Raw genomic sequence first — 27599 nt, 5'->3', positions numbered from 1 at the left:
CATGAACAGCAGGAGAATTTATCCAGTCTTGCACTGGTGAAGAAACATGAGAAACCAGTTAACTCTGTATCTGGACAGTGCCAGTATGACAAGTATTCAGAACAAAAGCAAAACCAGAAGGCTGCAGTGACCTTCTGTATCACAGATCTCTAGGTTTTATTGGTGGAAAAGAGATACAAAGAGGTATTATAAATCTATGATTAAACTTCTAAGATAAAATGCATTTGCCTTTGTGGAAGTTTTTACAAATGCCTGAGCAGACCAGTTACATATACAGAGCCCATGGATCATGTAATCTTCAAAGCCTGTGAGTTCACCTATGTGTTTCTGTGATAAACACTTTTCCTGCCTGTAGTCCTATTTTGTGACATTACAAATCCTCTTGTGATCCATCACAAGGCAAAGAGATGACAATCAAAACAACAACCACAGAAAGAAATTCCCAATTTTGATAATTTACCCAAAGGAGTCGCAGCAATCTGACCTAAGGAAACTAGGGAAAACAATTTGAATCCTGGCCAGCATTCAAAACTTCCAATGTGCTTTAAATCCTTGGCTCCAGCTTTATGAACCTGAATAATTGTGTCAATCATATCTAAAGGCAGCTCTGTAACGCAATGTTGAAAAAAAGCCCCGCAGTACTATATGCTTCCCAACACGTACACTAGCCAGTCTGTGACCTACTTACCTGAGAAGCCTGTCAGCAGGGCGACTAAACAAGAAAAACTACTTTAGAGCTGCTGCCAGATACTTTGTTGACCTGCAAGTGCTAATTTCCCAGTCCATCTTCACAGTACATTTTCGTTCTCTATGGAAATGGCTTTTTTTTTCTCTTTTTTTTTCTTTTTACAACAGTAGCATTGTGACACATTTTGGGAAATACTATTGCCGCAATATTAACACGAGGTATTCATGGCTATGCACCTGTACAGGAGTGGTGTTGTACAGAATGGTGCAGATCCAATAGGATTTGGAGAATTCAGCATCCAGGAAAAAACAGGGAACTAGACGTTTATTTAGGAATCTAACTTGATATCCTAGCAATCCAATACTGCAGGGAAGCACACACATTCTTTACAAGAACTGGTGCTGTGTTAAAGCTAGACATGTGGGTAAGCACTGGTCAGAACATGGCCTTGCAAAGTCTGTAGTTACAGTTCCTCAAATACAGCTATGCCTTGGGCAAGTGTTTGTTAAGGCTGTGGTGGTAATATATTTGTACCACACAATATATGCCACAAGTAGAGGAGTGCGAAAGGAAAAATAGGTATTAGCTTTACTCTTTGACAGACATTTAATGAAATTCACCACAAAATCATGCTTAAACTTTGTGTAATAGGGTGCATAAAAAAGAAATAAAATCTTAAATTCTGATCAATCAAAAGGAAAATTTTTCTAATTTCAGACAAACTCTCAAGTTTCCTCACTAAATCCAAACACAAGCTGCACCTCCACACACAAAAGAAGAACTTAATCTCATTTTTGAAGCCATTCTGAATTCAGAAAAGCAGCTAAGCCCAGTGTTTTAATCTAAAAAAAAGTTACCGGCAGTGGAGCCAACTGCTTGGGAATTTCCACTAATGTTACAAAGACTGCAAGTAACCAATTCCCAATACCATAATAAAAAACTTTACTGCATAAACTCCCTAGATTCTTGTCGTGCTTTGCCCCACTCCATGATCTCCAGTAAACTCTAAATTTCCCAGCTCTAACTGATGCAATGGAGCTCTGTCTGCACAGGCACTGCAGCCTGCTCTGCCCCTTCAACTCAGGGCAAAGGTCAGTGCATTTCATAACAGAACGTAGCATCGCCTTGATAAGAGGACATGACTAGGGTAGACTTGAACCAAATATACTTTCCAAAACAAAGAAATCAGGCTCATACATGTCTCTGTTTCTCCGAGGTTCCTCCTGCTCTTTGTGGTGCCGCCTCCTCTGCCTGGCAGACACATTAGAAGAGGCTGAAGATGTTCCCGATTCAGAGTCCTCTGAACTCTGGCCGCCTGAGCCATGAACATCAAAGAGATGCTGCTCCACGGCTGAGCGGATTGTCTTCTCTAAATACCTGTCAAGCCGAAAAATAAGGTCAATTGAGCTCAAAGACTTTGTGGAGCTCTCTCTCTGCAACAATAAATAAAGCAAGGGTATCTGCAGGCTATATGTATATATTTTTTTTTTATGATGGCAAAGCAGCACAAAATGTCCTAAGGCTACAACATATGCAAAAAGCAAAGCCAAAATCTTCAGGTACCCTGCAGTTCAGGTCCCTCAGAAGAGCTGAGCCTTCCCAATTAATCTGGCTCTTTTTTATTTCTAGGGATTAAGCCTTCTGTAGAACAGCTAATTTTACTTACTGCAACTACAGATATAGGTGTCTAACTTTCATCCTCCACTTTAAAAGTCCTTGCCCTGACAAAATTGTATCTGATACCCAGCCATGCTGACACCTGTCAAGCCTGTTGTGCAGCACTAGCTCAGCAAGGCAATGGATCACCTGCAAGAAGATGATTCACTGCTGTCTCACACAGGGATGAGAATATGCAAACAGTAGCTCACTATAAACTCCTAATATGTTTGACTCTCTGACCAAGCATGGATTTTGTTCTGAATTCGTTCTGTTTTTACACATTTTTGTGCCATGAATGCACCCACAGCCACCCCTGACGTTCTCTGGTGTGAGATCACGGTCACACCCACGGGCAGTAAGAGGGCTTCCACATGAGATACAGCAAAGGATCCTCTGCAGTTGCATTGCTTAAAGATGTGGGATTACTTGAACTTTCAACACAACCAAATCTCCTTCATTTTGGTGCTCATGTTTGTTTGTAATGTTCCCTTCCATCATTCATCAGAGGAAACTTTTATGGGCAAAATCTATTTTTTTAGTTTGTTTTTGCAAAGTGATCACACAGAAACACATTTTTTACATGCCCATCCCATCTCTGTTTCTTGTAATGCTTAAGTAGCCTGCTGAAGAATGCATTTTTCAAACATGCACATCCGAAGTCCATGTATCCTAGTGGGTTTTTTTCATAATTAAAATGTTATTTCAGAATTTGCTAGTTAATTTTTAGCTGAGTAAATACAGCATGGGATCCTGTTCTTGGGCTGACTTCCCCTTTACAGAAGTTCTGTTCAGTTGCTATACTTGAAAGTCTGCTGAGACTGCAGTTCCCAAAAACTCAAAATACCTTAGCAACTGCAAACCCCCACATGGTTTAACTAGCCAAGTACGCCTGTATTTCACTATTGACACAAATCAGTTCTGCAAACCCATCAGCTGTTGAGAATTTCCAGCTCTGGCAAAGAAACCAACTCTTAGCTCTGCCGCTCCCAGTTATGGTAGTGGGGTCAAGTCACATCCTCTGCTGAGATGCAACACGGAGCCAGCAAGAGCACGAGGATAACACAGTGCAAATAGCTTCTCTAAATATGCAAGTTCTGCATAATCAAAACATCGCAGGCACAGTGCGAGCAAAGAACCAAGGGCCTGAGAATTTTTCAGAGGGAAGTGATTTATTATCATTGCAGATGATCTGCTTTGCTGGGAAACTGGATTTTTTTTTTGTTTGGTTTTTTTTGTTTGGTTTTTTTTTTTGTTAATGTAAGAACAACCCTTAAAGAGAAATCCAAGAATAATCAGCAATACTTCAAAAAGCTCCAATGCAAGAAAGGTAGCTACAAAATTGCAAGAGATACTTACTCTCCTGTAGCAGGAACGTTGCTACTGACTTGTGATACATGGGCACTGTGTAAAAGAAAAAGAGAAGAAAGTTAGATCTCATCATCACAATAAGGTCTTAAAAGCTCTTGTTCTTTGCAGTGCTAAGATTTAAAGGTCTGAGCTTTCTCAACAACAACTGCCTGCACATGCCACTAGTTTTCCCCTTAAGGGATTTTCTCTCCCACTGTAACATGGTAAATTTTGACAATGCCAATATTCTCAAGAATTAATTTCCCTGTCATTCCCATGCATTAGGCCAAGGTCTAACAGTATTTCAACCTCAACACACTGCAGACCTTTTCTTGCTTTTTCTGAGCTTTCTGCTGCTGCCAACTGTTTTAGCTTCATCAAAAAAGTCCTTGCCTTTTGAGGCTGACTTGAAAATGTATATACCCTTAATATTTAACTGCTCTCTGATATTAATGTTCTTTGCTTCACATTTTAAAAAATTACATCCATGTTCTCTTCTTTCCCTTTTACCTTTAGCTGTTTTCAGGCTCAGAAAGCCAACACAAATGTGGTCAAATGGAGTCATCGTTTGCTGTTTGAAGTCCTTCTGAACAAGCTGACCTGTCACCTTGCACAGTTGTCATTGCTTTCCTCCCATCCCAAGCTGAGTCCCATCCTCCCTTTTCCCCACGCTGACTCAGCTTTGCAGATAAGGTGACTTTTTGCCTATTCATCCCTCCTGTGACCTCTGTTAGGTCAAGTAAGCTACAGGCCTAGGGGTTCATTTCAAATTATCCCCACATCAGCAGAGGAACTAGTACAACTGGCTGATATATCCCACTAAAATGGCACTGGTACGAGCCAGGATAGATGCAAAATGCGCTTCCTGCCAAAATAGTCATTCATTGCTTTCAGTCTTTACCAGTCCCTCTCAAATCTTTTCAGTGCAGAACCATCAACAGCTGACTTCCCTTCACTATCCAAAGGTTTCCTCTCTGTTTCCTCAAATATTGTGCACTTCACTGTAGGGGCCTAGAGTTATCTAAGAAGCTGCAACACTCTGGCAGGCAACAGACGTTAGAAGGGAAAACAGCCTGACTCCCAGACTACAAATGCCACGAACACCCAGCTGCAAATTAAACTCACAATATGCTTCAGCTTCCTTATGCTGAACCGGTGTGTTCAGGTCTGTGTGGGTTAAGCAATTTGCCCAAACCACACACGCATCCTTTACAGTCCCAGCTTCACTCAGTGCACCTCTCCAGTCGAGGCACAAGAGTGGTGGCACACCAGGAAAGCAGTCATGGACTTGCCAGTATATCCCACATGACCTGCTCAGCACCCAGGTAGCTGTGTCATTCACATGATTTCATGAATAGAAGACATACAAACAAGTACTACTGTATTTATCATTACAGACACACAATCTGCATATAGGAAACAAAAAATTTGCAAGATCCCTCTCTTCCCACATCTAACACCATGACTATTAACTACTGGATGGCTTTGCAATTTGAAGAGCACATTTCAAGCACTCTGCTTGCTTTCCTGTTCACTTATAGAAACCCCACTTACAGATCACTTACAGATACCCCAACTTCCTTTTAATTCCACAATTGGTAACTTTTCTGGCTATTTCATTTTGAAGCTTAATTTAAACATACTGCTAAATTCCTTTACTTACTCTCCACCAACCTTTCTTACATTGAGGAAGTTCACCTCCAAAATAAATGGTGGAGGGTAGAGTGGTTTTAGGATTTGAGCCTGATGCAGTACAGAGAAGGAGGTGAATAAGCACATGAGCAAGCCCAGGGAAAGACACCACTCAGCAAGGATTTCACAGTCCAGAAGGGCAACCAGGCAGGCAGGGTGTATCCTGAGGGGTTTTCCAAACTTCTTGGGTGGCAAAAGTTGCTCTGCTGTTGGATTTATGCTTCACGGAGCAGGCGACGCAAGTCTTGCCTAGAAGAGCCCTCTTGGCATGCCTGCCTGTACAGGCAGCTGCCTTGGAAGGGCTGCCTTGCTTGGTAAATCACCCGGACAAAGGGAACTCATGTTCTGCTACAGTTAATTATTTTCTCCTCACATCTGCTCCATTTTGCTGATACGTATGGTCAATTATCTCCACAGCTAGATTATCTTTATTAAATTATGCAGCTGCTGCAGAGCATGCAGAGCAACACTGACTTTTGATAGAATTTACAGGTTCTCCTCTGGTGACAGAAGGCAGCAGGACAGTTTCCCAGTGCTGGGGACTTTTACTTTCAGAAAGCCAGACAGAAAACCTGCATCAAGGTACACAGCTGTTTTAAGTGCCATAAACTTTTGAACTGGCTTCTTATGACCCTCATGCTTTTCCTTTTAGGAAGTCTGACCTCTAGCACTTCCTAGTGTTCTCTAACTTGTTTATCCAAGTCTTTTTTGCTCACTTTCAGAGGTTTTCCATCAGCTCTGAGTAACACCTTGCTTCACACATAAGGTAAACTCTCACTGCATGGTCTCTTCTCCCATTCTGTTTCAACCTCAAGTATGGGAAGGTGGTATTTTCCATTACTTTTAAGCACATTAAAGCTTGCCTGCCCCCCCCCCCCCCAGCTATTACTCTCTAAGTTTAAAAGATGTGCACTGAAGTGAGAATTATCTCATTCAATGCTTGCACCTTGGTTGGTCTGCGCTGGGCATCCTGTGATAGCAGACAAATAACTGAGTTCAATTCCAAAGCACCCTCTCTAGATTTCTTTCATTCAGGTCACTGTTGATGTTTTAGTTGCCAGGTAAAAAGAGCAAAGAAAAAAACATCAAACAGAGCAAACTAACTTTACTGGCACAGTATTTTCCCAGATTGGGTTTTCATTTATGAAGTCAGTTAATTACTTCCTGACAATACTTAATGGCCTAAATCATAAGCTAGACTTACAATCTGGTGCTAAGGTCATTCATTGCTGAGATTTATTTACAATCCAACTGTTTATTCAGGAAGTAAAGGGGTTGTTTTTTATTTTCCTGGTTTTGCTTTTTTGAAAGCCAAGCACAACAGTAAGAAATCCTTAATAGATGCAAAACCTTGTTACCATTTTGCCACTCCAGCAAAGTCAAAATTTTTTAAATAGCTTTGACATTTCAGATGGGAAATTTCTGAAGTCCTCATGAGTGTACTATTTCAACCCATTACCTAAGAAATTTCTTTTCATAGGTACTTAAATAGTCTAAACACTACCCTCTCTCCACATTGTGACATGCAATACTGCAGACTCATGTGGGTTCCATTTTAAGACAACTACTTCACTTTATATTTTCATATAAAATGTGAAAATAATGAGATTAAAAATAAAAGGACGTGCTCTTCGTTACTGGGATGTTTCATCACACAGAGGACACATTTTCAGTATTTTTTCAGCACCTCCATGCTTTCACAAGCTCAGATCAAATTACTCTTCCTTTAAATGCGGTATGTTATTTTTGACACTACCTTCTTACTATGCAGAAAACCAGCCCCACTAAAAGCAACTGTCTTCACGATTCCTAATGTTTTTCACTCGCACTGAGATTATCCTTTCTGACGGATGCACACTGACACCTACTGCTTGGAGCAGAGACAGCCCCAAAGGGGATTCATGCAGGCCACATGATTTAGCTTGGTGAATTTGGATGGCTGTGTCTGCACAGGTTCCCCTACAGAGAAGAGAAATGCGGCTCAGGGAGTCAGACCTGTATGGTAACTGGACACCCAGTGCAGGGGCACCCAGAGGCCTGGCATTTACTTTCAGACAGTGTTGATGTGATGCAGGACATGAATGCACATCATGCAATGTAATCATCATTTGCAATGGGGCCCAGCATTCCTGTGGGCCTTAGGATCTCCAGTGGCATGTCCCATGGAGGAAGAATTGTCCAGCAGGAAGGTGGTCAAGGCAAGTTTCTGAGCAGATGTGAAATCCAGAACAAAATTTTTCAGTTTCTTCAGGAAACTGACCTGATAACAAACAGAGTAAAACACCTTAGCCGATACTACAGACTAAGAATATTTGACTTGTATTATATAAAAAGAGTTCTCTCAAATAACAACTGTTAAAAGGAGAAACAGTCAGCTGTACTGAATACTGCCAACAGGATGGATATCAGTACTTCTAGGAGAAAAAGTATTAAATCAGGTGAAATTGTCCAATGTCTTGCCCTGCACACACAGGTATTTAATTCAATTTTTGGCATTACTTGTGATGTCAGCTCTCATCTCAATTTCAGTTTAATGCTCTGCATGTTATCAAGGAAGCTTCACATTACAAAGCTTTTGCTTTTTCCCCCCCTGTAATATCACCCTGCCTTATCTCAGGATGTATTCACTGGGAACTCCTCTAAAACCATCTACCTGGCTAATGTCAAATCTAAAGCCTATACACCAGCACAAAGCATGTCTGTAGATCCTCCGTCTTCTAAATGCTCATAGCACATGTTGAGCAGAATTGTGCTTACAGGGAATTGCTGTTGCCAGATGCTGCTTCATTACCTGAAACTGCAGACTCTTCCTCAGTACTGATTACTCAGTACAGCTGGCATTCACAGTCTCATTACAGAATTACACAAGGAGCAGTGCTTTGCACTTTTTAACAATCTCAACTCCATTTACCAAGAGGTTTTGGAACTTAAATGTCCTTCAGGGGAGACTCCCTGGAACAGTCAATCACCCAGCAAGGTTCTCCTCTTCTTTTAACAGTGCAGAAATCTCCTTGCCTGCTACTGAGCACAGCTGAGCCAACAAGTTATCTGACCAAGGTCTACTGAGAGGGAGAGGATAACCCTGGTCAGCAGTAAGTGAATGGATTCAAACCTCACATCTCTCAAATTGGTCAAGCTGATCTCACCCTGATAATGCCCAACAAAAGAGGGCTTCAGCTACAAAATTAATAATTTTCTGCCAAAATTTATTCATAGACTATTTGTACACATTTTCTCTTGCATCAGTATTGTTATTTAACACAAACAATCCTTTCCTTCTGTCTAAAACTCAGAATGAATATGTGTCCTCTGGTTTCTTATGGTGACTAAGACCTCCACGCTCTTTTCCTCATCTTATAACAGGGTCTGTCCATTTCTTTAATCATCTTCATAAACCTAATGCCATTGGAACACAAGTTACTGAAGCTGTGCAGGGTCTCACCTGCCTCTTGTACAAGGCTATCCATACGTCTTCTAAGCATACTGAAAATAATTCCTTTGTATATCCATTGTCATGTGATTATTATCATGTGATTACCTCAACTTGAATATTTTCATCCCATGCCTCCCTTCCATCCCTCCATGAACAAGTATGCCCACATCCTTTTTTTCCTTGGCACTTCCCAATGTGAGGAACTCCCCTTTCACGTCAAAGATTTTCATTATTTGTCCTGAGATACATAACTTTATTATCTATGTTATTATTTTTATACTATATATCTTACATTCGATGCTTATCTTTATATATATATATATCAATCACCCTATATAATGTCTCACTATCATATATTTTCTATCCCAACCCATTCACCCCTCCTAAATTTCTGCTATAAGCTCAGTTCATAAACGTGATTTGATTTTATTATGCCAGTGGCTATTAGAGAAAATAAGCCCATGACATCTAAGAAGCTTCAGCAGAAGTCTCCTTCCTCTATAGGTCTCAACTCCTCCATATCCATCTTTAAGTTCTAGTACTAATGTCCTTTTTTTCCATATAGATGGCATGATATAAAACACCTTGCTGGTGTCAGACAGATTAGGTACATTACTTTTCTTTCTCTCTCTAAAGTCTCATAAAAATAATTTTGCTGTATGGTTGCCACCACTCTTTACAAACCTATGTCACATTTTGCCTCATTCACTGCTTATTCTTGTACCGTTAATGACTGCTTATTTCCTTACAAATCAGCAGCGGTGATAAACTCTATAATTGGTCTTGACTTTCCCAATGTCTAAATTAACCCAACTTAAAAGTTAAGACCTTCAGTATTGGCCTTATTTTTAAGAAGAACAACCAGGGAAATATCTACATTTCTAGCTGGTTTGATTCTCCCAGAACTGGTCTATGAGGGTGTGCTGCTTTTGGTTGGGATAGAGTTAATTTTCTTCTCTGTGGCTGATATGGAGCCTGCGTTTTGGATTTGTGCTGAACATGGGGTTGATAACATAGAGATGTTTTTGTTATTGCTGAGCAGGGCTTATGCAGAGCCAAGGCCTTTTCTGCTTTTTGTACTGCCACGCTGGCAAGGAAGTTGGGGGTGCATGAGAGGCTGGCAGGAAACACAGCCGGGACAGGTCCCTCAAAATGATCAAAGGGATATTCCATACCCTGCAACATCATGCTCAGCATTTAAAGTGGGGAGAAGATGGAAGAAGGGGAGAACACCTGGAGCGATGGAATTTGTCTTCCCAAGTAACCAGTTACGTGTGATGGGGCCCTGCTCTCCTGGAGATGGCTGAACACCTGCCTGCCCATGGAAGCAGTGAATTGATTCCTGGTTTTGCTTTGCTTGTGTGAATGGCTTTTTCCTGTTAAATTTTATCTCAACCCACAAGTTTTCTAGCTTTTACCATTCCACTTATCTCCCCAGACCCTCTGGTGCAGGAGCAAGCAAATGGTTGGTTGCTGCCTGGGGTTAAACCATTACAGAGGGACACAATGCTCCTTCAGTCTGGCAAAGCCAAGTATCATGCAGTGTTTGGAAGCTAAAGAGCTCTTGTTCCCACTTATTTAACTTGTACAATTATCTATGTGGAAATACTGCATAAACACAGCAGTGGCAGCTCTGTACCTAAACATTCATGATTCACTTCAAGGATTACTTGAACAGTATTTCAGATTATGTAAATGTGGCTGGTAGCAATAGAAATATATCTGACCATCAGACAGCTAAAGCAGTCTCTCCTTCCTTGCCCATGGTGTGAAACACAATTCCTTCATATGTCAGGCACAGCTCTGGGGCAGCAATTAGAACAGTCAAAGCTGCACAGAAAAAGCTGGCCACCCACTCAAGTTCTCAGTTGTTGAAGCACCATGATTTGCCCAGCCAGCACCAGCTCTCCTGCCAAATTAACTGCACTTGGCAACTGACCGCAGGAGGACACATTTCTGACGTGTGATAAATAGAAGCAAGACTTACAAGCTGTTCGCTTTATTTACAAGTAATTGTATCCCAGCAATGCTACAAAATACACAAGCTTGGCATGAAGCCTTTGTCTCAAGGTATGCTGCTGCTCCCTCTCTGCTCCCACTAGCCATTCCTTCACTTCCCAACTATATGCTTATTCCTGACTGTTTCCTTCCTATTTGCAAGACAGATTCCCATGGAAAGCCATCCCTTCATTCCAATGGACACATTCTTTCTTCCCCACCCTAATATTACAGAATAACAGAATATGTTGAGTTGGAAGGGACCCACAATTATCATTGAGCCCAACCCTTAGCCCTGCACATTCCCAAGAATCCCACCATTTTCCTGAGAGCACTGTCCATTTTCAGTGTAAAGACAGGATGAAGACTTAAACTATGGAAAACTTGAGACAAGGGAACGTATGTATAACATATGTATACAGCTACAAAATAATCTCACAATAGGAAAGGCAGGACCTTCTCGGACAGTTTGGAGCTTTTGAGGCCGAGACTGGACACCATCTGCACAAACACACTTTAGGAAATGCTAGTGTACCAACAAGAAGGCAGACAAGATCATGCAACCAGGCTAGTCCATGAACAGTTCACTGACACACATTTCTGCACAGTATGCATTGAATGCAGTGTTTTGCTAGTTTGTTTAAAAAATTCTCTAAGAAAAAAACCCAAGCTACAAAGATAAATAGGAATATATGCAAGAGAATTAACAAATTTCAGAGATGGCTGTAAGAATTCTAATTATCACAGCTCTCACATAAAGCACCACTGGGATTTCTCTTTATTTGTTTAAACTCTGCAGTGATCAAAGAACCCAATTATAATATCTGGCCCTTCCTCCTCTGCAGCCCTTCACTGTTAATTGCCCTGGCTCCGGTTTTTCCACTAGGTATAAATGAAAGCACTGGAATTTAGCCTGCTACTGAAGCAAGCAGAGCAAACTTTCACTGATGTCAACAGAATTAGACCATTTTTACAAGCAGTGACTTTGCCCTCCAGTTGGCAAAACAAGAAACGCAATTTGTTCAAATGCAGAGTGAGCACCATTCCCTCCAGAGAGGCTTGCTGGGGACCCAGGCACTCTTCTGCAGCAGAGAAGCAGTTGCTGTATGGGCTGCTGACTCACCATCTGGTTCCTGATTTCTTTCTGAGCAGCACATGCTGCGAGTTCCTCAAAGCTCATGGCAAAAATCTCTCCTGCGCCTGCAGATTACAAACTACTCAAGACAGGCACCTAAGCTACATAGCAAACCAAAGAAAAGAGGAAACTCATGTCCATTTTCTAACCAAGAGTTTAAACCATGTGTCTATTTTACAAATACAAAAATAGCAACAAAGTTTGTATCTCCAAAAACTTGTCTCACAAACTGAGCAATAATTACAAATGTAACATTAATCTTCACTTTGATTACACAGTTTGTTCAGCATTTCTGCCTCCCCACCCCACATTTAATTCCAATAACGAGTCAATCCCACACAGAAAAATAAATTTAAACAACTGAGTAAATACCTCACATAGAAGGGTGACATAGGTCGCTCATCTTCTTGGGAGCTAAAAATAAAACATAATTTTTAAGGTTAGTATGCAGCTCTGTCTTGTGTTTGCAGTTCAATATACTCTTAACAAGCAGAGATAACAAAAGTGAAGCCTGCTACAAAGGTAACAGGTTGTCCCCTGGTTTTACTCATGGAAGAAACCTTTAAGTTACATTCCTTAAATCCTGGCAATCTAACTCACTTCTCAGTGTCCATGAATGTGGTGTAACAGATCTCCTGCTAGACAGCCAGGAGTCATTCCGGCTTTGCAACAGTGCAAGGACTATTCCCATAGCAACAATAAAGCATTTTTTTGCCAGCAAAACCAAGAGAGTCCTTTGCTGCCTGCTGTTCCAGAATTAAACAATCTGCCTATTAAAGCCAAATTTGAGAAAAAAACCCCACAAACGACATCTTGAGTAACTGCAGAAATGGCCATAGGTGTACGCACGAGGCTACAAATTCCCCAGTTTTATTGCTCCTGTGGAAAGCTTATTTGGCTATGCCAAAACTTCTGCAGGCTTGAGATCAGGGGCTGCCATCGGCTGACATGGAGCTCCCCTGACAAAACGGTGTTTTAGTTGTCAGCTGGCCTGAACAGCCCTGATCCAGCTCAGCCTGCCTGTGCTGGCACAAGCCTAAGCATGAGCTGCTGGGACACTGAAGCTTAAAAGTGTGGCGGACTGATGGCTTAAGTCAATGTAAGACCATGCCACTGTAAGAAGGGGTTGAAACAAATTTCACCTGATCATTCCAAATAGAGAAACAGTCAGTTTTGCAGGGTATTCAAGACTTCTAACTCTGCCAGAGCAGGACACTTGCCTTCTTTCAAGCATACAGGACATGCCATTGAGGTCAGAGCACAGCAAGTTTAGCAGACGGGCAGAAAAGATGGGAAGCTGCAAAAATTACTTTGAACAAAAGCAGAAAGGATAAAATCCCACAGGTGCTGGAAAGCAATCACTTCCCTGCTGCCTTCCTGCTCTTCCAGCAGCCTGGGACTGCCAGCACTCAGCAATATGCCACAGGTCCTCAGGCACAGGTCCTGGGGCACTGCCACGTTGTGGGGGCACCTATTGCTTTTGAGCTTCTTCAGAAAATGAGAGAGAATATGGGAGAATGCCCTGAGATGAGCTCAGCTTCAAACTCAAGTCACTTGGGGGCCTGACACCCTGATAAGCTTCAACAGGGAGCTGAGGTCTGCCAAATCTTCATCGCCTCTGTAACGCAATGGGGACTGGACAGTTTTCAGCAGCTCCCAAGAAGATTGGGAGTACACCTGCTACTGGAAACTTTGCTGCCACTTCCACAAGCCTGTCTTCAGCAGCTTGAGCAAGCTGCAGTTGGTCACTGCTGTGGGAGCACTGAACGCTGCTGTCGCTCCCAGAGCTTGCCAGCATGCAGATCAGTGCCTGCCTGTGAACTGAGGCCAATATCACCTGAAGAGTGTTTGTGAGAAAATGCTATGGCTTTGAGACTGCCTAGAAAAAGTGGATGGAAATAATGGAAGGGCCTATTATCGCCTTTCCCAGAAGATGACCCCGCAACAAAGGCACAGGTAAGAACCTCTGCCAGGTACAGGCTCCCTCCCCTGACGGCATGCACAGTCTCCCAGCCTGCGTGCATGTTATCACTTTATTTAGCACTTACAGAATATATATTTTTGTAAGTGCAAAGAAGCTACTTTAAATTCACAAAGCTGCTGGTGAAGTTTTTTTGCTATGTTCAGTTCATTGCATTAGTGGCTGTACTTGTCATCTCAATGCAAACAAGTCCCAGTATTGGACAGAAAAAATGTTTTCTCACACAGAGGAAAGTTCACAGCGCCATCACGACTTCTGTGCATCAATGCGACTTCAAATGCCAACACCAAATGCTGCTTTATATACAAGTGGCAGTTGTCAAAGCCACACCAAACATGCTTTCTCTTCTATCATAAAACCCCTTCCTTATCTCAGGATTTGTAATTACTTTCCAAGTCACTGAAGCACAATGATACCGAAAACGTCCAAATAGTTTTTTTACATTCATGCTCCCAATATTTACTTTGACAGATCAGATGGAAAAGTAGTATTCAGCAGGGACTCTGAAACTTCTTGCATTTCCTTCCTGTTTTTCCACAGTCAGTACAACTGCTACTCTGTAAGTTCAAGAAAGCTTTATATCTGTACAAAAAGACCAATATCCACCCATACAAAGTAACAGGGAAGAACACATTAGCTGAGAATGGCAGACAAAACAGCTCTTACAGAAGTAAGAACCCAAATATCAGCTTCATTTAGATCATCACATCTCAGAATTTCACAACTGGTAATAACTGTAGCTGTGGATAACCTCTTTTACTCAATAAGGTTTATAGTTTTACACATGCAGCACTGATCAATAGCTGAATCTGGGATGAAGACCTTCAAGTTAACTAGTAAGAAATCCAGACTTCTGAGAAAACCTTAAAAACCTTCTAAAAAGATCTCTTACATCTGAGTAAAGCATATTACTCATTTCCCCACTAAACCACTAAAAACAACATATCCCAAACATCTTTCCCTAATTTCATGCACCTTAGCCAGCTCATTAGTGCAAGCTGGAAGATATGAGCTGTCTAAACTGCAAACATATTTAAACCATCTATTCCACACAAGTCATAATCTCTCAAATTAGATGTGAGACTACCAAATCCTACTCCAATCACTTAGCACACAAAGATTCTGTTTTGGTTAGAACACTTAATGAAATAACAGATTATTCCTGTTGAAAGGTAATAAACTGATGTGTTTATATTACACACACAAGCACAGCTTAGTTTAATGAAAGAAATGGAAATCGTGTGCTAGAAGTTTTAAACCTGTGTATACCTAACCACATGTTTTCGGACAGAGAAGTGACAGGCAAGCAAGCAAAAATGTACAAGACGTAATAGCAAATGATCACCAATTGATACTACACAATAAATAGGCTAGAAATTGCTTTTAACCTTCCACACAGGACTCTTTGTCACTATAACTCACGCTATGGTGATTAGAAAACAACTGCTTACTTGTTTTTAAAACACCTCGTACTGAACGGCTTACTAGTATTGCTAGGAACCCCTGTCTACCATGTGTCCTTTTAAGAGAAATTGCTAGAAGTTACTAAGATATTTTTAACATTTAACTGCACTGTACTGTACTTGGGTTGCGTAATTCCTCTTTGGTTAAAGGAATATACAACCCTTCCAGAAAGAAGGAAAATCTTAATACCTGGTACACTGACCAGGCAAACCAAGTCAGATGCTCACAGTACAGAGAGGACAAGTCATTCTGATGAGGAGTTCTTACATAGTTTAAAATTCTACCTTGCCCAGCAAAGAATTTACCCATTAGACAAACAGGTTTAGTAGTAGATTAAGTTTTGGCAGGTTTTGTTTGGTTGGTTGGGTTTTTTTCCTCAAAGTTTGTCTAGCTTGACACATGCTTTATGATGAGAAGGCACTAAAAGGATGAAATAACTTTATTTATTCAACTATTATTTAGTTATTTATTCAACTATCACTGATTACCTGGCCAAGCAGGTGAGTGCAAAATACAGTAGTCTCTTTTAATCCAGGCATATAAATAGCTCTCCTAAATCACGGGATTAAACAGAAATTAATTGCTTCCATGAAATACTTGGGAGTATACTTGGACAACTTCTTGCTAAAAACCAAAACAAATATCAGCCAAACTAAAAAACAAACAAGCAAACAAAACCCAAACCAACAAAACCCACAACCACCCACAAAAAACCAAAAAACCAAACTTGTTCTGTTTATTTCTCAGCTAAAGAAGTAATATTGTTAGGTTTGTGACCTCCACTGAGCTAACAAAAAAGTTTGTCAGACTGGAAGGAACACCAGTTTAGCCCACCAGTTAGCAAAAAATCCCACATCTTGGGATTTTCAGGCACGTGTATTTTACAGCATTTACACAATTCATCCTTTCTGTCTCTGAAAAAGGAAATAGGAAAGCCTGGGTGAAGTCTAACTGTTAAACAATAAATTTCCATTACAGAAGGACAGTTACCTTTTTTTGCCTCCCCGTTTTGCAACAGAAATGTTACAGGAAACCGTTCACTCCTCACATCCTTAAACATGCTATGATGGCCTTTTTTTTATTTTTTTCCCCTGATGGTCTCACAGAACCATAGAATTGTTGAGAGTCAAAAAAACCTCTAAGACCATCAAGCTCAACCATTAAATCATCTTGCCCTTGAGGAAGAACAAGGGAGCTGCTGAACCTATTGTAGAACACCCACTTAGACAGAAAGTTCCTGATTTATTTACATACATATGGGCTACCCCGTCTCAGCCCTCTCCTCAATGGCCTGAGCTCTCACCCCAAGTCAGAGGGTGGCTCAGGGTCCTTCCTCCTTGTTTTGTTTACACTTAATTATCAGCAGTTCCTCTGCCTTGGCTTCCTGGCACTGGAGCCTCCATTGAAAATCCACTGCTGCTTTCCTATTCCACATCTCTTTTCAAAAGATAAATGGGACATTTAGTGGATTATATTAAACAAATATGCTGCATTGCTGATTTTGGGGTTTGTGGGTTCTTTTTACAATCATGAAAATGTACTTTGACTGAAGTGTCAACATTCTGCACCAGAAATGAAAGGCCTAGAGACTGTCAGGGTCTCGCTGCTCGCCCAAGGTCATGTTTTCCTAGTGCCTTGCCATAGACTCTATTTGTTCTGACCTCAAAAGTTAGATAAGGAAATGGTTCGCTTTCTATTCCACCACAGATATTCTGGACTTGAAAAGAAATTAATTGCTTTTTAAGTGAGAATACTTTTTTCAGGCAAGGTGATAGCTGCTCTTAATTTTAATGCAATCAAACAAAAAGGCATTGAAAACTCAGTGTCAAATTACTAATTACATCAAAAGTTAATGCAGCTTTTGAAGGCAGGAGAAAGATGGTTCAAGCTTGGGTCTCCTCTTGTTCTCCTCATTCAGAACCACTGTGCACTCTTGGATTAACAGACATGCAATTTCTGCATTTTACAGAGGATATTAACATTATTTATTTAGTTGTTCTGACATTCAACACTAAGAACATAAAAACAGTTTCAAGGAAACATTGATTTTCAGGCCACAGTAGTGCTTTTTGCTGACTGTCTCGTCTTATTCACAAGTTTTTCAGCACTTCTTCACCCCCCTAAATAATTTCCCCATAAAAGTTATTTCAATCTTGCAAAAAACGCAAGATTGAAACAGCTCATGAAAATTTATTGCATACTTATTTTCTCAATAGAGCAATTTACTCATAGCTTGTGCTTCACAGCAGTGGGTAAAAGGCAATGTTTTTGCAAATGAGAAATACCAGGCAACATAAGCTTTTTCCTTCAAATAAATCCTTCAAAACAAACTTCCTTCAAATAAATATTGACATGCATTATGCAAAAGAAGAAAGAAAATACCACCCTTGATGCAAAACTAACTATAAATTTAATCTAACATAACACTGTGGTGATACAATGGTCAACAGTAAAGTCACCACCTACCATCAATTACTGAGCAACACCACCCTTGCTCTATACACCTAAACAAGGGGGAGGGAGGAATGCCCTATATGCACTGTTTAAGAAACAAATGTTTAACAGCTATTTCTCTGGGAGTTATTTCCATGAAAACATTTTCATTTTCCCTGAAGAGTAACTTTTATAAATCAAAACCATAACATGTTGTTCAAGATATTTATCTCCAGTCTTCACAATAGTTATGCTTATACCTAACCATGCCTACCACTGAAACTTAAATAAGCTACTCAGCAAACGAGCCACATGTCAAAATATGAGGCTGACAACCCAGCTTCTTTATTCTGAACTCTCATACTCCACAAAACATCTCCAATGAATTGGGTGGGAGTAGATTGGTATTGGTTTAAATATTAATCCCCAAAAGATCCCACCATCTTCCCCAAAGCAGTGTTTTTCCTAAAGTCTCTCAACTAAATTACATCTTAAGCACGTGAGATCTCAGTGGGCAGCAACATAACTGCAGGGTTGAAGAAAGAGACCTTTTTGGGGGAGAGTTTCCCATTTGTCTTCCAAAAGCAGAAGCTTCTGTTTCTTGTTTTATCTGGCACTCAAAATACTTATGTTACTACTCCACAGAGACAAGCTGAAGTAAATACAAACAATCACTCTGGCACATCTGAGGAGCACTTACTACTTCTTGTTCTATTTGCCACAGTCACAATTAAGGCACAAGGACCCAATACTAGAGTAGGAAGTTTTTAATTCTAGAAAACATGAACATAGAGCACAACCAAACATAATGAGAACATAGTGCATTATCCACAGGCACAACTGTGCAGGCTGTGCGTGAGGGGGCACTGAGATTGAGGTACCTTACCTGAACATGAAAAAAAAAACTACACTGAAGCCTTTCTGCACATCTCCTCCCACTTCAAAGCAGTATCAGGGATCAGGGAGTACAGGCTATCCCATAGCAAGCTGCAATAAGCAGAACTTGTTGCTAATTAAATGCCACTGTGAGCAAAAGGCTGATTTTCCATTTTATATTAACATATCTGAATATGCCGGAATCCTTGACAGCATAATTTTGTATAATTATTTTCTACCTACTATCCTCCTAGATTGCAAGTATGTTTATCTTTTATAAAATGACGTCAATGTTAAACAGCTTGCTTTTGTTGTCTTACTTCTTAAACTACTTGGGTCTTATTATGAAAGACAGGGCCATGTCTTTCCTTCTACTTGTGGTTTGGCAATAGCCCTCACTGGGATAAAACTAGAAAATGGGTCAGAAAGAGGCGGAATGAATGTACCAGCCAAAGTCTCACCTCTTCTCAGAATTTAACAGTGTAAAGTTGCATAACACACACATACCTGTTGCATTATAATGGTGAAGAACTGTTACTAGGTAACCAGTGATTTCAGCTTCAGGATTGTTTGTTGAAAGCTTGCACACTTCAAATAAAGGTATCTCAGAGCCCAGCTTTTAGGTAAATATTCATATTTTTTTGCTTAATCAGGTGGACACCCCAGAGGCAAAAATCACAGAAAAATTCCATCTCACTTTCCTCTTTTACTCAGTCCCCCACCCTCAGCTGTACTCAGGAAGAGTTTTCCACAGGCTCCTACACTCACCAGGTCACAGCTGTGACAAGACAAGGTACCCAGCTGTGGGTCAAATCTGAACTTGGAAGGCAAAAAAATTCACATAAAATTCACACAGATTTTGTAATAAGCTATGATTTGTGGAAGATGAGAACCACAGGTTTTAATTTCTCTTTGCTCTTCCACCAGAAGAAAAAAACACCCAAACCCAAAGCAAACAAAGAAAAAGTTAGATACAAGTTCTCTCCACTCTCAGAGAGCATACTTCACATACATATTCGAGAACATACTTTGTTAGGGTTTGTCAAGTCCTTCCAGTACCTTGGATAGAAAGTGATAACAAAGTCCAAAGGATCAGATATATTTACAATACAACTGTACACACAGATGCTCACTAATGTGTTAAGGAGAACATAGCAGCCATTCAAAGGAAAAAAGAATAAAGTGTGTTAGAATACAAACTGTGTTCTTGGGCTAAAATACTGAGTATTTGTGAAAGATCCCAAGGAAACCAACTAGTAAGGTAAATCAAACAATCTTGATGATGACTGCGAGACAGCCCACGCAGACAACTGCTGCGCAGAGATTAGAAACCGATCAGTCACATTCCCTACCACTATCAGATGCACTTTCTAAAAATATTTGTGATGGCTTCACTCTTCCACTACCTTGACTTGTTTCAGCAAAGTGCAAAACGACAGAGGCCACTGATCACAAACAAAGCCCAAGTGTGTACCTATCTTTCTTATCTCCTACAGAAACTGGCAGATACAATTGGCAAAGGCAACCACAGGCTTCAGTTTTGCACAGCTGTTGTTATATCTGCAATAGACTGAGCTAGAATAGATGAATTAACATGTATTAACAGCATTAGTAATGCTCTAACTAGGAATCTACGACATTAAAGTAAGCTAATGCTATTCAGAAAAGAGTTAGCCTATTAGCAATGGAAGAGACAATTACTGGTGGATAAGTTGTTGGAAAATCAGTAATGCAACCCATGTGACATTCACTGGTGCCTTCTACGGTTCTTGGGCAATATAGTACCTATTGCAGTGGAGGTTCAACACATTTGATCTGCCACCTCTTCCTATGCAATGAAACATAACCCTGACATCCCCATTCCTCACAGCAGGCCACCATAACCCATCATGTGCCATTCCACAGATATCTATATATAGAATAAAATGATACCATATAGTACATATGGCTCTATGCAAGCACATTATACGATTTTCAGGAAGACAGACTCACAGTTTACAGATACCTTGGTAGATATGATACTTTGCCACTCTACTGACAAATGCTATTTACATATATTCTTAGACAGAGCCCTTCTCCCTCTCCCAGATTTTACACATCAGCTACACATCTGTAGTGCTTCAGCACAGGAGGTTCCCATGGCAGGCACATCATGATCAGCTTGTGGTCCAAAGACATCTGCAGGAGAGGGGCAGGTGGGAGTTCACTCACGCAGGAAGGGAACCAAGTGTGATCATTGCTGGCAGCTCATTCCCTTTCTTGAGAGGTAAAGATGGAGTCTTTCAGCTTGGGAAGTGTCCTAAGTTCAGTGTCCTGAAGGGTGGCACTAGTCCGATTTAAACCCAGCAACAGGAGCCATACACTGCAATTTGTCTATGCCTCAGCTGGAACAGCAACATTAGCCTGTCCACCCCAAAGAAACTACAAGCATAGTGTTACCCATGCTGGTACTAACCACTACTAAGCATCATTTTTCCTGAAGCTTCCAAAAAATGCTCAAAGCCAGCAAGACCCTCTTCTGCAGCAAAACTCTGCACTAAGAAGGGAGGAAACAACATCATAGGGAGAAGAATAGGGGAAAATAAAGATGCACCCTGGAGAACACCGCTGTAAAGGGATCTGGCATTCTGTGCTTGTCTGCCTCTAGGTCCAAAGAAAATTAGGTGTTTAAAGTACAGTATACACAGACAAAAAACAGATGACAGAGATGGAAAAGGAACCAGAATTTTGCAAATAATTTTTAGCTGCAAAACCAAAACAATTCTGTACCATGCTCAAGGCTTAATTAAGTTTGAAAAAATTTTTCCCTTTTCAAGTGCAGACTATGTCTCTAACTGAGGGAGACACAGTCCTTGCAAGAACAAAAACAAAGAGTCTAATTAGAGTCAGCCTGTGAAACCTATCTTCCCCTGGGGTGAAGAGTCAAGAGCACAATAATAACCACTTGTTCCGACCGCTGCTAGGACAGTAAGATCCTTGGGAACACAAAAAGGTTAAAAGTATTATGTGAGACTGGTCCTTCAAATAGAAACTATGCACCATGACTACTTGAAGACAATCAAACCACATTTCTGTTTCTCTGCAGTCATCAACATGGAACCCCACGACTGCATTACTGCAACACATCTACCTGCAGAGGACCCTGCACTTTACCAAGACAGTAACAGTTTGGGCAGCAATTTCAGTTACTATTCTATTGTGCTCACATAAAAGCAGCAACTCCGCAGGTTTGGCTGAAAGACCACCACCACCACAGTGCTGAAATGGCACGGTAAATTTCTTATTTACTGTTTTGTAGATTAAAGGAATATTGATATTCATCCCATTCATATATGGCTAGGGGGAGGTATGGACCACTCAATTTTGAGAACTGAAAGAGTAGTAAAAATCAAAAAAAAAAAAAATAATTCAATGACTCAGTAAAAGGGCTGTGTACACTCCTCCCCGCAGCGGGTCTGTGACCTGCCATTTCAGAAGCCTGACTGCAGCTGCCCCTGCCAAACTGTGGCGGGAGCACATGCCAGCACAGGTACGCACTCACAGCTGGTGCTGAAGGGAGGTGTGTGTCGGCACCCTGGAAACAAACCAGCCCTTTTCCTCCGAAATCTAAACCTCTCGCCCATGCTGTGTGCAAGCTGACAGCTGTGGGTGGGTGTGCGCAGGGACAAGCCCAGCCGCGCTCCCTTTACCGCAGTATAGCCCCCGCTGTAGGGAGGCGGCGGGAGGCACAGGTTTGCCCGGGCACAGGGAGCCGGCAGACCCCCACGGCTGGCAGGGAGAGGATGACCCCCAAATCCCCATAAACACCTGAGCAGGCTCCCCGCAAAGGAGAGCGCTGTGTGGATTTCGGGGCGCTACATCAAGCCTCCCTCCCCGCAGGAGGAATCCAAAGACACCCCCCCCCCTCCACCCCAGGAGACACGCTAATAACCAGACTTGTTGCGCTGCCCCGGTGCCGGGGAAGGCATCCCAGCTCCCAGGAGGGTGTCCCCGCTCCCAGACGGGGCCGGAGTCCCGGCCGCCCGGTGCCCCGGCTGGACACGTACCTCTGCAGGGGCATCACTTCGCAAGCCATGCTGGCCATGGATCCGCTGCCCGGCGCCCAGCCCGCCCGCCGTGCCTCTGGCCGCGCCCGCAGCGCCGCCAGCGCCTCGCCGCGGGGAGCGGCCCGGCCCCGGGGAGGGGCGAAGGCACCGCCAGCCCCGGGTTGGCGGCTGACGACGACCCGCCCCGCCGCCCAGAGCCCCGGCCCGGGCCCCCCCGCTGCCGCTGGGGAGCCGGGACACCCTCCCGCCCCACCGGACCCGGCAGTAGCAGGTTATCCAAAGGCGGTTTATGATGTCCAGTTGGTCCTGGGTCTGCAACAGATACCGCAACCTACGGGCTGATGGATACAAGACACCTTTTAACAGAAAGACCCCACAAGGTCTTTTAGTAACCCTTTTAGTAACTATAACCCACTGCCCTTCTTCCTAAACGCCCCCCAGGGTGCAAGGTAGGCACCCACGACCTGCCTCCCCACCGCCGCAGCAGCGATGGCTCCTCTCCGGGGTGGCAGGGCAGTGGCCGTGCCCCCCAGACCACCCGAAGCTTCAGGACACCATCGCCGGGATGCTCTGGCTCTGCAGGAGGCACTGAGCCACTGCTGCCTATGCGCACCTTCACCGTCGTGTCTGTCGGTGCTGGCACAACCGCCCGTTTGAACTTGATCCCTTTGTGTTGCAGTAGATACTACCTGGGTTTGAAAGGCCTGTGCTGTAGCTGGCCAACCAATCCAGACCCACTGCAAAGAGGAGCATATGAGAACTCTTCCCTTAACATTTGAACTGAAGAGCGTTGCGAAAGCCGAATTTATTTTTACTGATGTTCCCAGTGGGCCACCCTCAAGCACTCCTGCTTCTACATCTGTGACACCGGACAAAATACTGCTCTGAAACAATGAACCGTGTCATTTCATTTGGTAGAAATTTGGGCTGGGAAAAGTGGTAGCAAAAGAACCCCATACAATGGGTGATCCACACAAAGGATGTGCCACTTTCTAGGATATAGCAGCCTTGGAAAATGAACAGTACAAAATCACCAAGGTTTTACACTGAAATGTTTAATGGCTACTGAAGGAGCATACTCAAGGTTTTATTGTATACCTTTGCACCTCCTCTGACCAGCAGGCCTAAGGAATTGACTCCAATTTCTCCCAGCACTGGACAGAAACACTTCTGCTGCTGCCCTGCCTGTGAACAATGTTACCACAACTGCGTACCTTATGTGATGGGGAAGGGGTGATGCCAAACTGATAAACGGGCATAAGAGAATGGATTTTTTCAACATTTTGGATGGTAAAAACATAATGGCAGATGCTGATCTTCAAAAATTCACGTCAATATTAAAAGCACCACCACCTTAAAACCTCAGTGAGGTCTGGCACTGGTTTGGGAGAAAGCTGTGGCAGGAGCTTAATACCTGTATGTTTAAGACTTTCATGCAGATGTAGGTCATGTAAATTAAACATGAACCACATCAGCTTTCTGGAGAAGCAGCTGACACTTTTGGGTTAGCAGAGGGTATCAGACATTTCACAGGGATGTATAACAGATCTTGACCTTTCTCAGCAGGAGGCAGGGGCGTTTTCAGTCAAAAACAAGAGCAGCAGGCAGCTGCAGCCTCAGAAAGCAGTGGCATGGCAGAGACACAGAGGTCAGTGGAGAAGTGGCTTCGCTTCAGCACGCTGAGCTGTTTAATATTTGCTCCTGTCAGCTGGCTGACTGGAAGAAGTGCATTAGTAATGCTTCTGCCCGTTGCCTCAGCACAAGCCTGTTCTGCTGTGACACAGCCACGCCAGGCACAGCACAGGGCCCTTTTTAGGAAAGTCAGCAATGCTGATAAAGCACTCTGCCATCAGGGATCTCTGCTGCTCTTATCTGTGGCAATTAAATGAATATCTCAATGACTTCCTGTTAAATTAAATGTGCCATACATGCTCTTAAGCAACTAAAACCCTCAGAGAAAGATTTTACTCAGATACATAAAACACTTCAGTGTAAAACAAAAGCACTTTGTACTGTTTCAGAATTTGACAATAAATCAAATTGCCTTTCCCTGGCCAGTCTTCTTTTATACACACACTATTATTCATAGTTTATTACATTTCTATAAACTGAGTGTTACCATCAGGATGCCATTAAAAAAAAATTAATTTTCCACATTTAACTAAGGACCCATCTACATGGGGAAGGATTCAGGGTTCTCCACAGCAGCTTGCTGAATAAACAGAAGTGGAATAACTTAAATAGCTGCTGTACTCTGAATTTATACACTAGCTATTTTGTCATAACTTTCATGGGACTTGCCCATATAAATAAACTTAGAAGTGCTAAGTTCCTTGACAAAGAATTCACTAAAAAAAAAGAGATGCTGTAATAACCAGAAAGATTGATTTATGAATTAGCATTAGTGAAGAAGGTTAGTTCATAGCATCATGCTAAAATCAACTAGATGTCTTGGGAAAACAGTGAAGTTGCAGGGCTCCCTGTGCCATCAACACTTTCAGATCCACCTTCTGCTTTTGTTCTCTTCTTTTGGAGTCCCCTCAATGCGGTATCTATTTCTCCCTCTCCTTCCTCATCTGCCTCTTTAACACTGCCAAAAATATCGTGAGTAAGAAGAGGTACACTAGCTCATGTTTCCCTGCACCACTGGCATGCAACTTCAACACCTGTTGAAAGAAAGGCAACCAAAATCGAGAAAATGCTAATTGGTGGTTGCTGGTACTGCTGGTTTCCCTAGGTTTTAATTATTTCCGGAGCAGCTCCAGATACTGCAACAAAAGATTTTAACAAGGAGAAATGTCAAAGAGAGTGAAATTTAAAAAGTACTTCGGGGCACAGTGCCCAACCATCAGTAAGAGCAGTAGTACTCAAACAGCAAGAAATTGCCCCACGATGCGCATCACCTTAATTCAGTTCACATTGTCTCAGTGGGCCTTTTGAATCTCTCACCTGCTAAACGAGCTCACAGCTCATTCTTTCTTCACCTCCCCAATTCGGGAGTATGGACCACAAGTGATTTATTTGAGGCACAGAGGAGGCAAACAAAAGCTGCCAGAGAGCTGCAGCCTTATCGCCAAACAGTTCCACTTCCTCCACACAGATGTTTACCTTTAAGCCAACTTGCTACTTGACAGAGGCAGGAATTCCCACCCTCCCCCTGCCCTCTTACACCTTTTTTAACTTGCATAATTCAAGCTGGGCTATCCCATATAAAACCTGGGATTATGCAACATTTTGGTCTGGATTTGTTTGTACTTGGTTCAATTTCTCCCATGTTAAAGACAGAAAACAAAACTTCTTCTGCAAGTTTCATATAGTTCTGGCACACCTACTACTCAGAAAGGCCAAACTCACCTGTTGGCAGCAACAATGTACTATAGAGGCCCTTTCTGGTACCACCAAACACACATAAAGAGGGTGGGGAAAAACCCTCCCTCAGCACATACACAGCATCCTCTCCACTGACTATCAGCTCCTCAGTGTATTGCAAATACTTCAGGAAAATAGACAGCAAATAACAATCAAAATGATAAAGCCCCTTGAAATACCAATACATACCGCCACACTTCAGCACCTACACCAAGGCAACACCTGGGTTCAAACTACTAGATTTGCAAATTTCTTACTGAGATTCAACAAAGGAAAAAAAAAAAACACCAACCAAACACTGGCTGGAACTAAATATGAATAATCACTTTTCTCCATCAAAGTTTAAAGAATAACCACACGTTTGGAAAGGAAGTCTCCTGTCTATCATCATTACAGAAGTGCTTTCTTCTCTTTCTTTCCCTTTCATACTTTGCTGCACACCAAGTAATTTTCTCAGCAACAAAAGAATAGGATCTGTGAACAGCACCAGAGGATACAAGTGATCTAGATAATGGATTTCATGAGGATGTGGTTGTGTCTGCCTCCTGAAAAGCAGTTATCCCTTGCTTCACTGCACAGTCATACACAAATTAGATACTATTTTTAAAAGAAAGAGGTCTTGCCTGGTCTGACAAAATCTGAGGGTTTTTAGGATGCTGCTCATTTTATTCCCACAGTATTTACTAAGTTATGCAATATTTTCCCTCTGGCAGAAAAATGAAATGCAAAGCAAAGCAGTCACAGACTGAAAATTAAAGAACGTACTTCTCAAAATGCCACCAATAAAAAATTTAAAGTGCCATTATTTATGTACATATACATGCATTGATACATGCATTTTCCTCTTCAGAGTATCTGTCCATGTGAACATCTGCAATCAAAAATTATAAATACCCTGGAAAATCTCACACGGGCTAGAAGACTTGTGTGCACACATGAAATAAGCAAGTCACATGTAAATAGAAACCATATTTGGAAACTGGAGCCCTTCACGTCCAAACAAAGCAGACAGACAATTAAATAAGCCCTCTCCAAAAGGGCACAAACAGGAAGAAGAACCAGCTAATATACCAAAAACGTAATTCAGTGAAAGGGGAATCCTCAGAAAGGGGGTAAAAGTACTAATGGCGACTTTCCAAAGCTGGTACTCTGCCCTGTTTCACTTAGCAATTTTATCAGTGAAAGGAAATGTACAATTATGCTGGTGTTCTTTTTTTTATGTTGTTCTTTTTGTATGTTGTGTGCAAGCTAGCATTAGAAGTTTCCATACAGCCACGTAAGAGTAAAATCTGGGAACTATGTGCAAGATGATGGGTCCTACTGGGGACACAACATCATGCCAGACCAGCACTTCTATACAAGCTCTGAGTGACTGTGTGGCTTAAGAAACTACCATCGCCCTAGGAGGTATCAACATGGGTATTGTGTGGAAAAGGTGTATTATGTTTGTGTTTCCTACTAGGGCAGTTGCTACAGAA

General features: G+C 42.0%; 1 protein-coding gene across 4 annotated transcripts in view; it reads right to left on the bottom strand.

Moving 5' to 3' along the window:
• Positions 1 to 27599, bottom strand: part of FAM13A (family with sequence similarity 13 member A) — a 128213-nt gene that overhangs the window by 36740 nt on the left and 63874 nt on the right. For 3 of the 4 annotated variants that reach the window (XM_050337880.1, XM_050337881.1, XM_050337882.1), the window contains exons 7-9: positions 12325 to 12366; positions 3704 to 3748; positions 1886 to 2065 (exon numbers count right to left, since the gene is read on the bottom strand). In XM_050337880.1, the coding sequence (XP_050193837.1) occupies positions 1886 to 2065; positions 3704 to 3748; positions 12325 to 12366 (267 nt within the window). Of the gene's footprint in view, positions 1 to 1885; positions 2066 to 3703; positions 3749 to 12324; positions 12367 to 22752; positions 22889 to 27599 lie in introns of those variants that run through there. The other variant, XM_050337883.1, reaches the window with a different exon arrangement.

This window comes from Myiozetetes cayanensis, unplaced genomic scaffold (assembly GCF_022539395.1).
Source record: "Myiozetetes cayanensis isolate MyiCay16 unplaced genomic scaffold, myiCay2020 scf7, whole genome shotgun sequence".
Taxonomy (NCBI): Eukaryota; Metazoa; Chordata; class Aves; order Passeriformes; family Tyrannidae; genus Myiozetetes; species Myiozetetes cayanensis.
The sequence above is the reverse complement of the archived record's forward strand: the minus strand, read 5'-3'. Positions and strand labels throughout refer to the sequence as shown.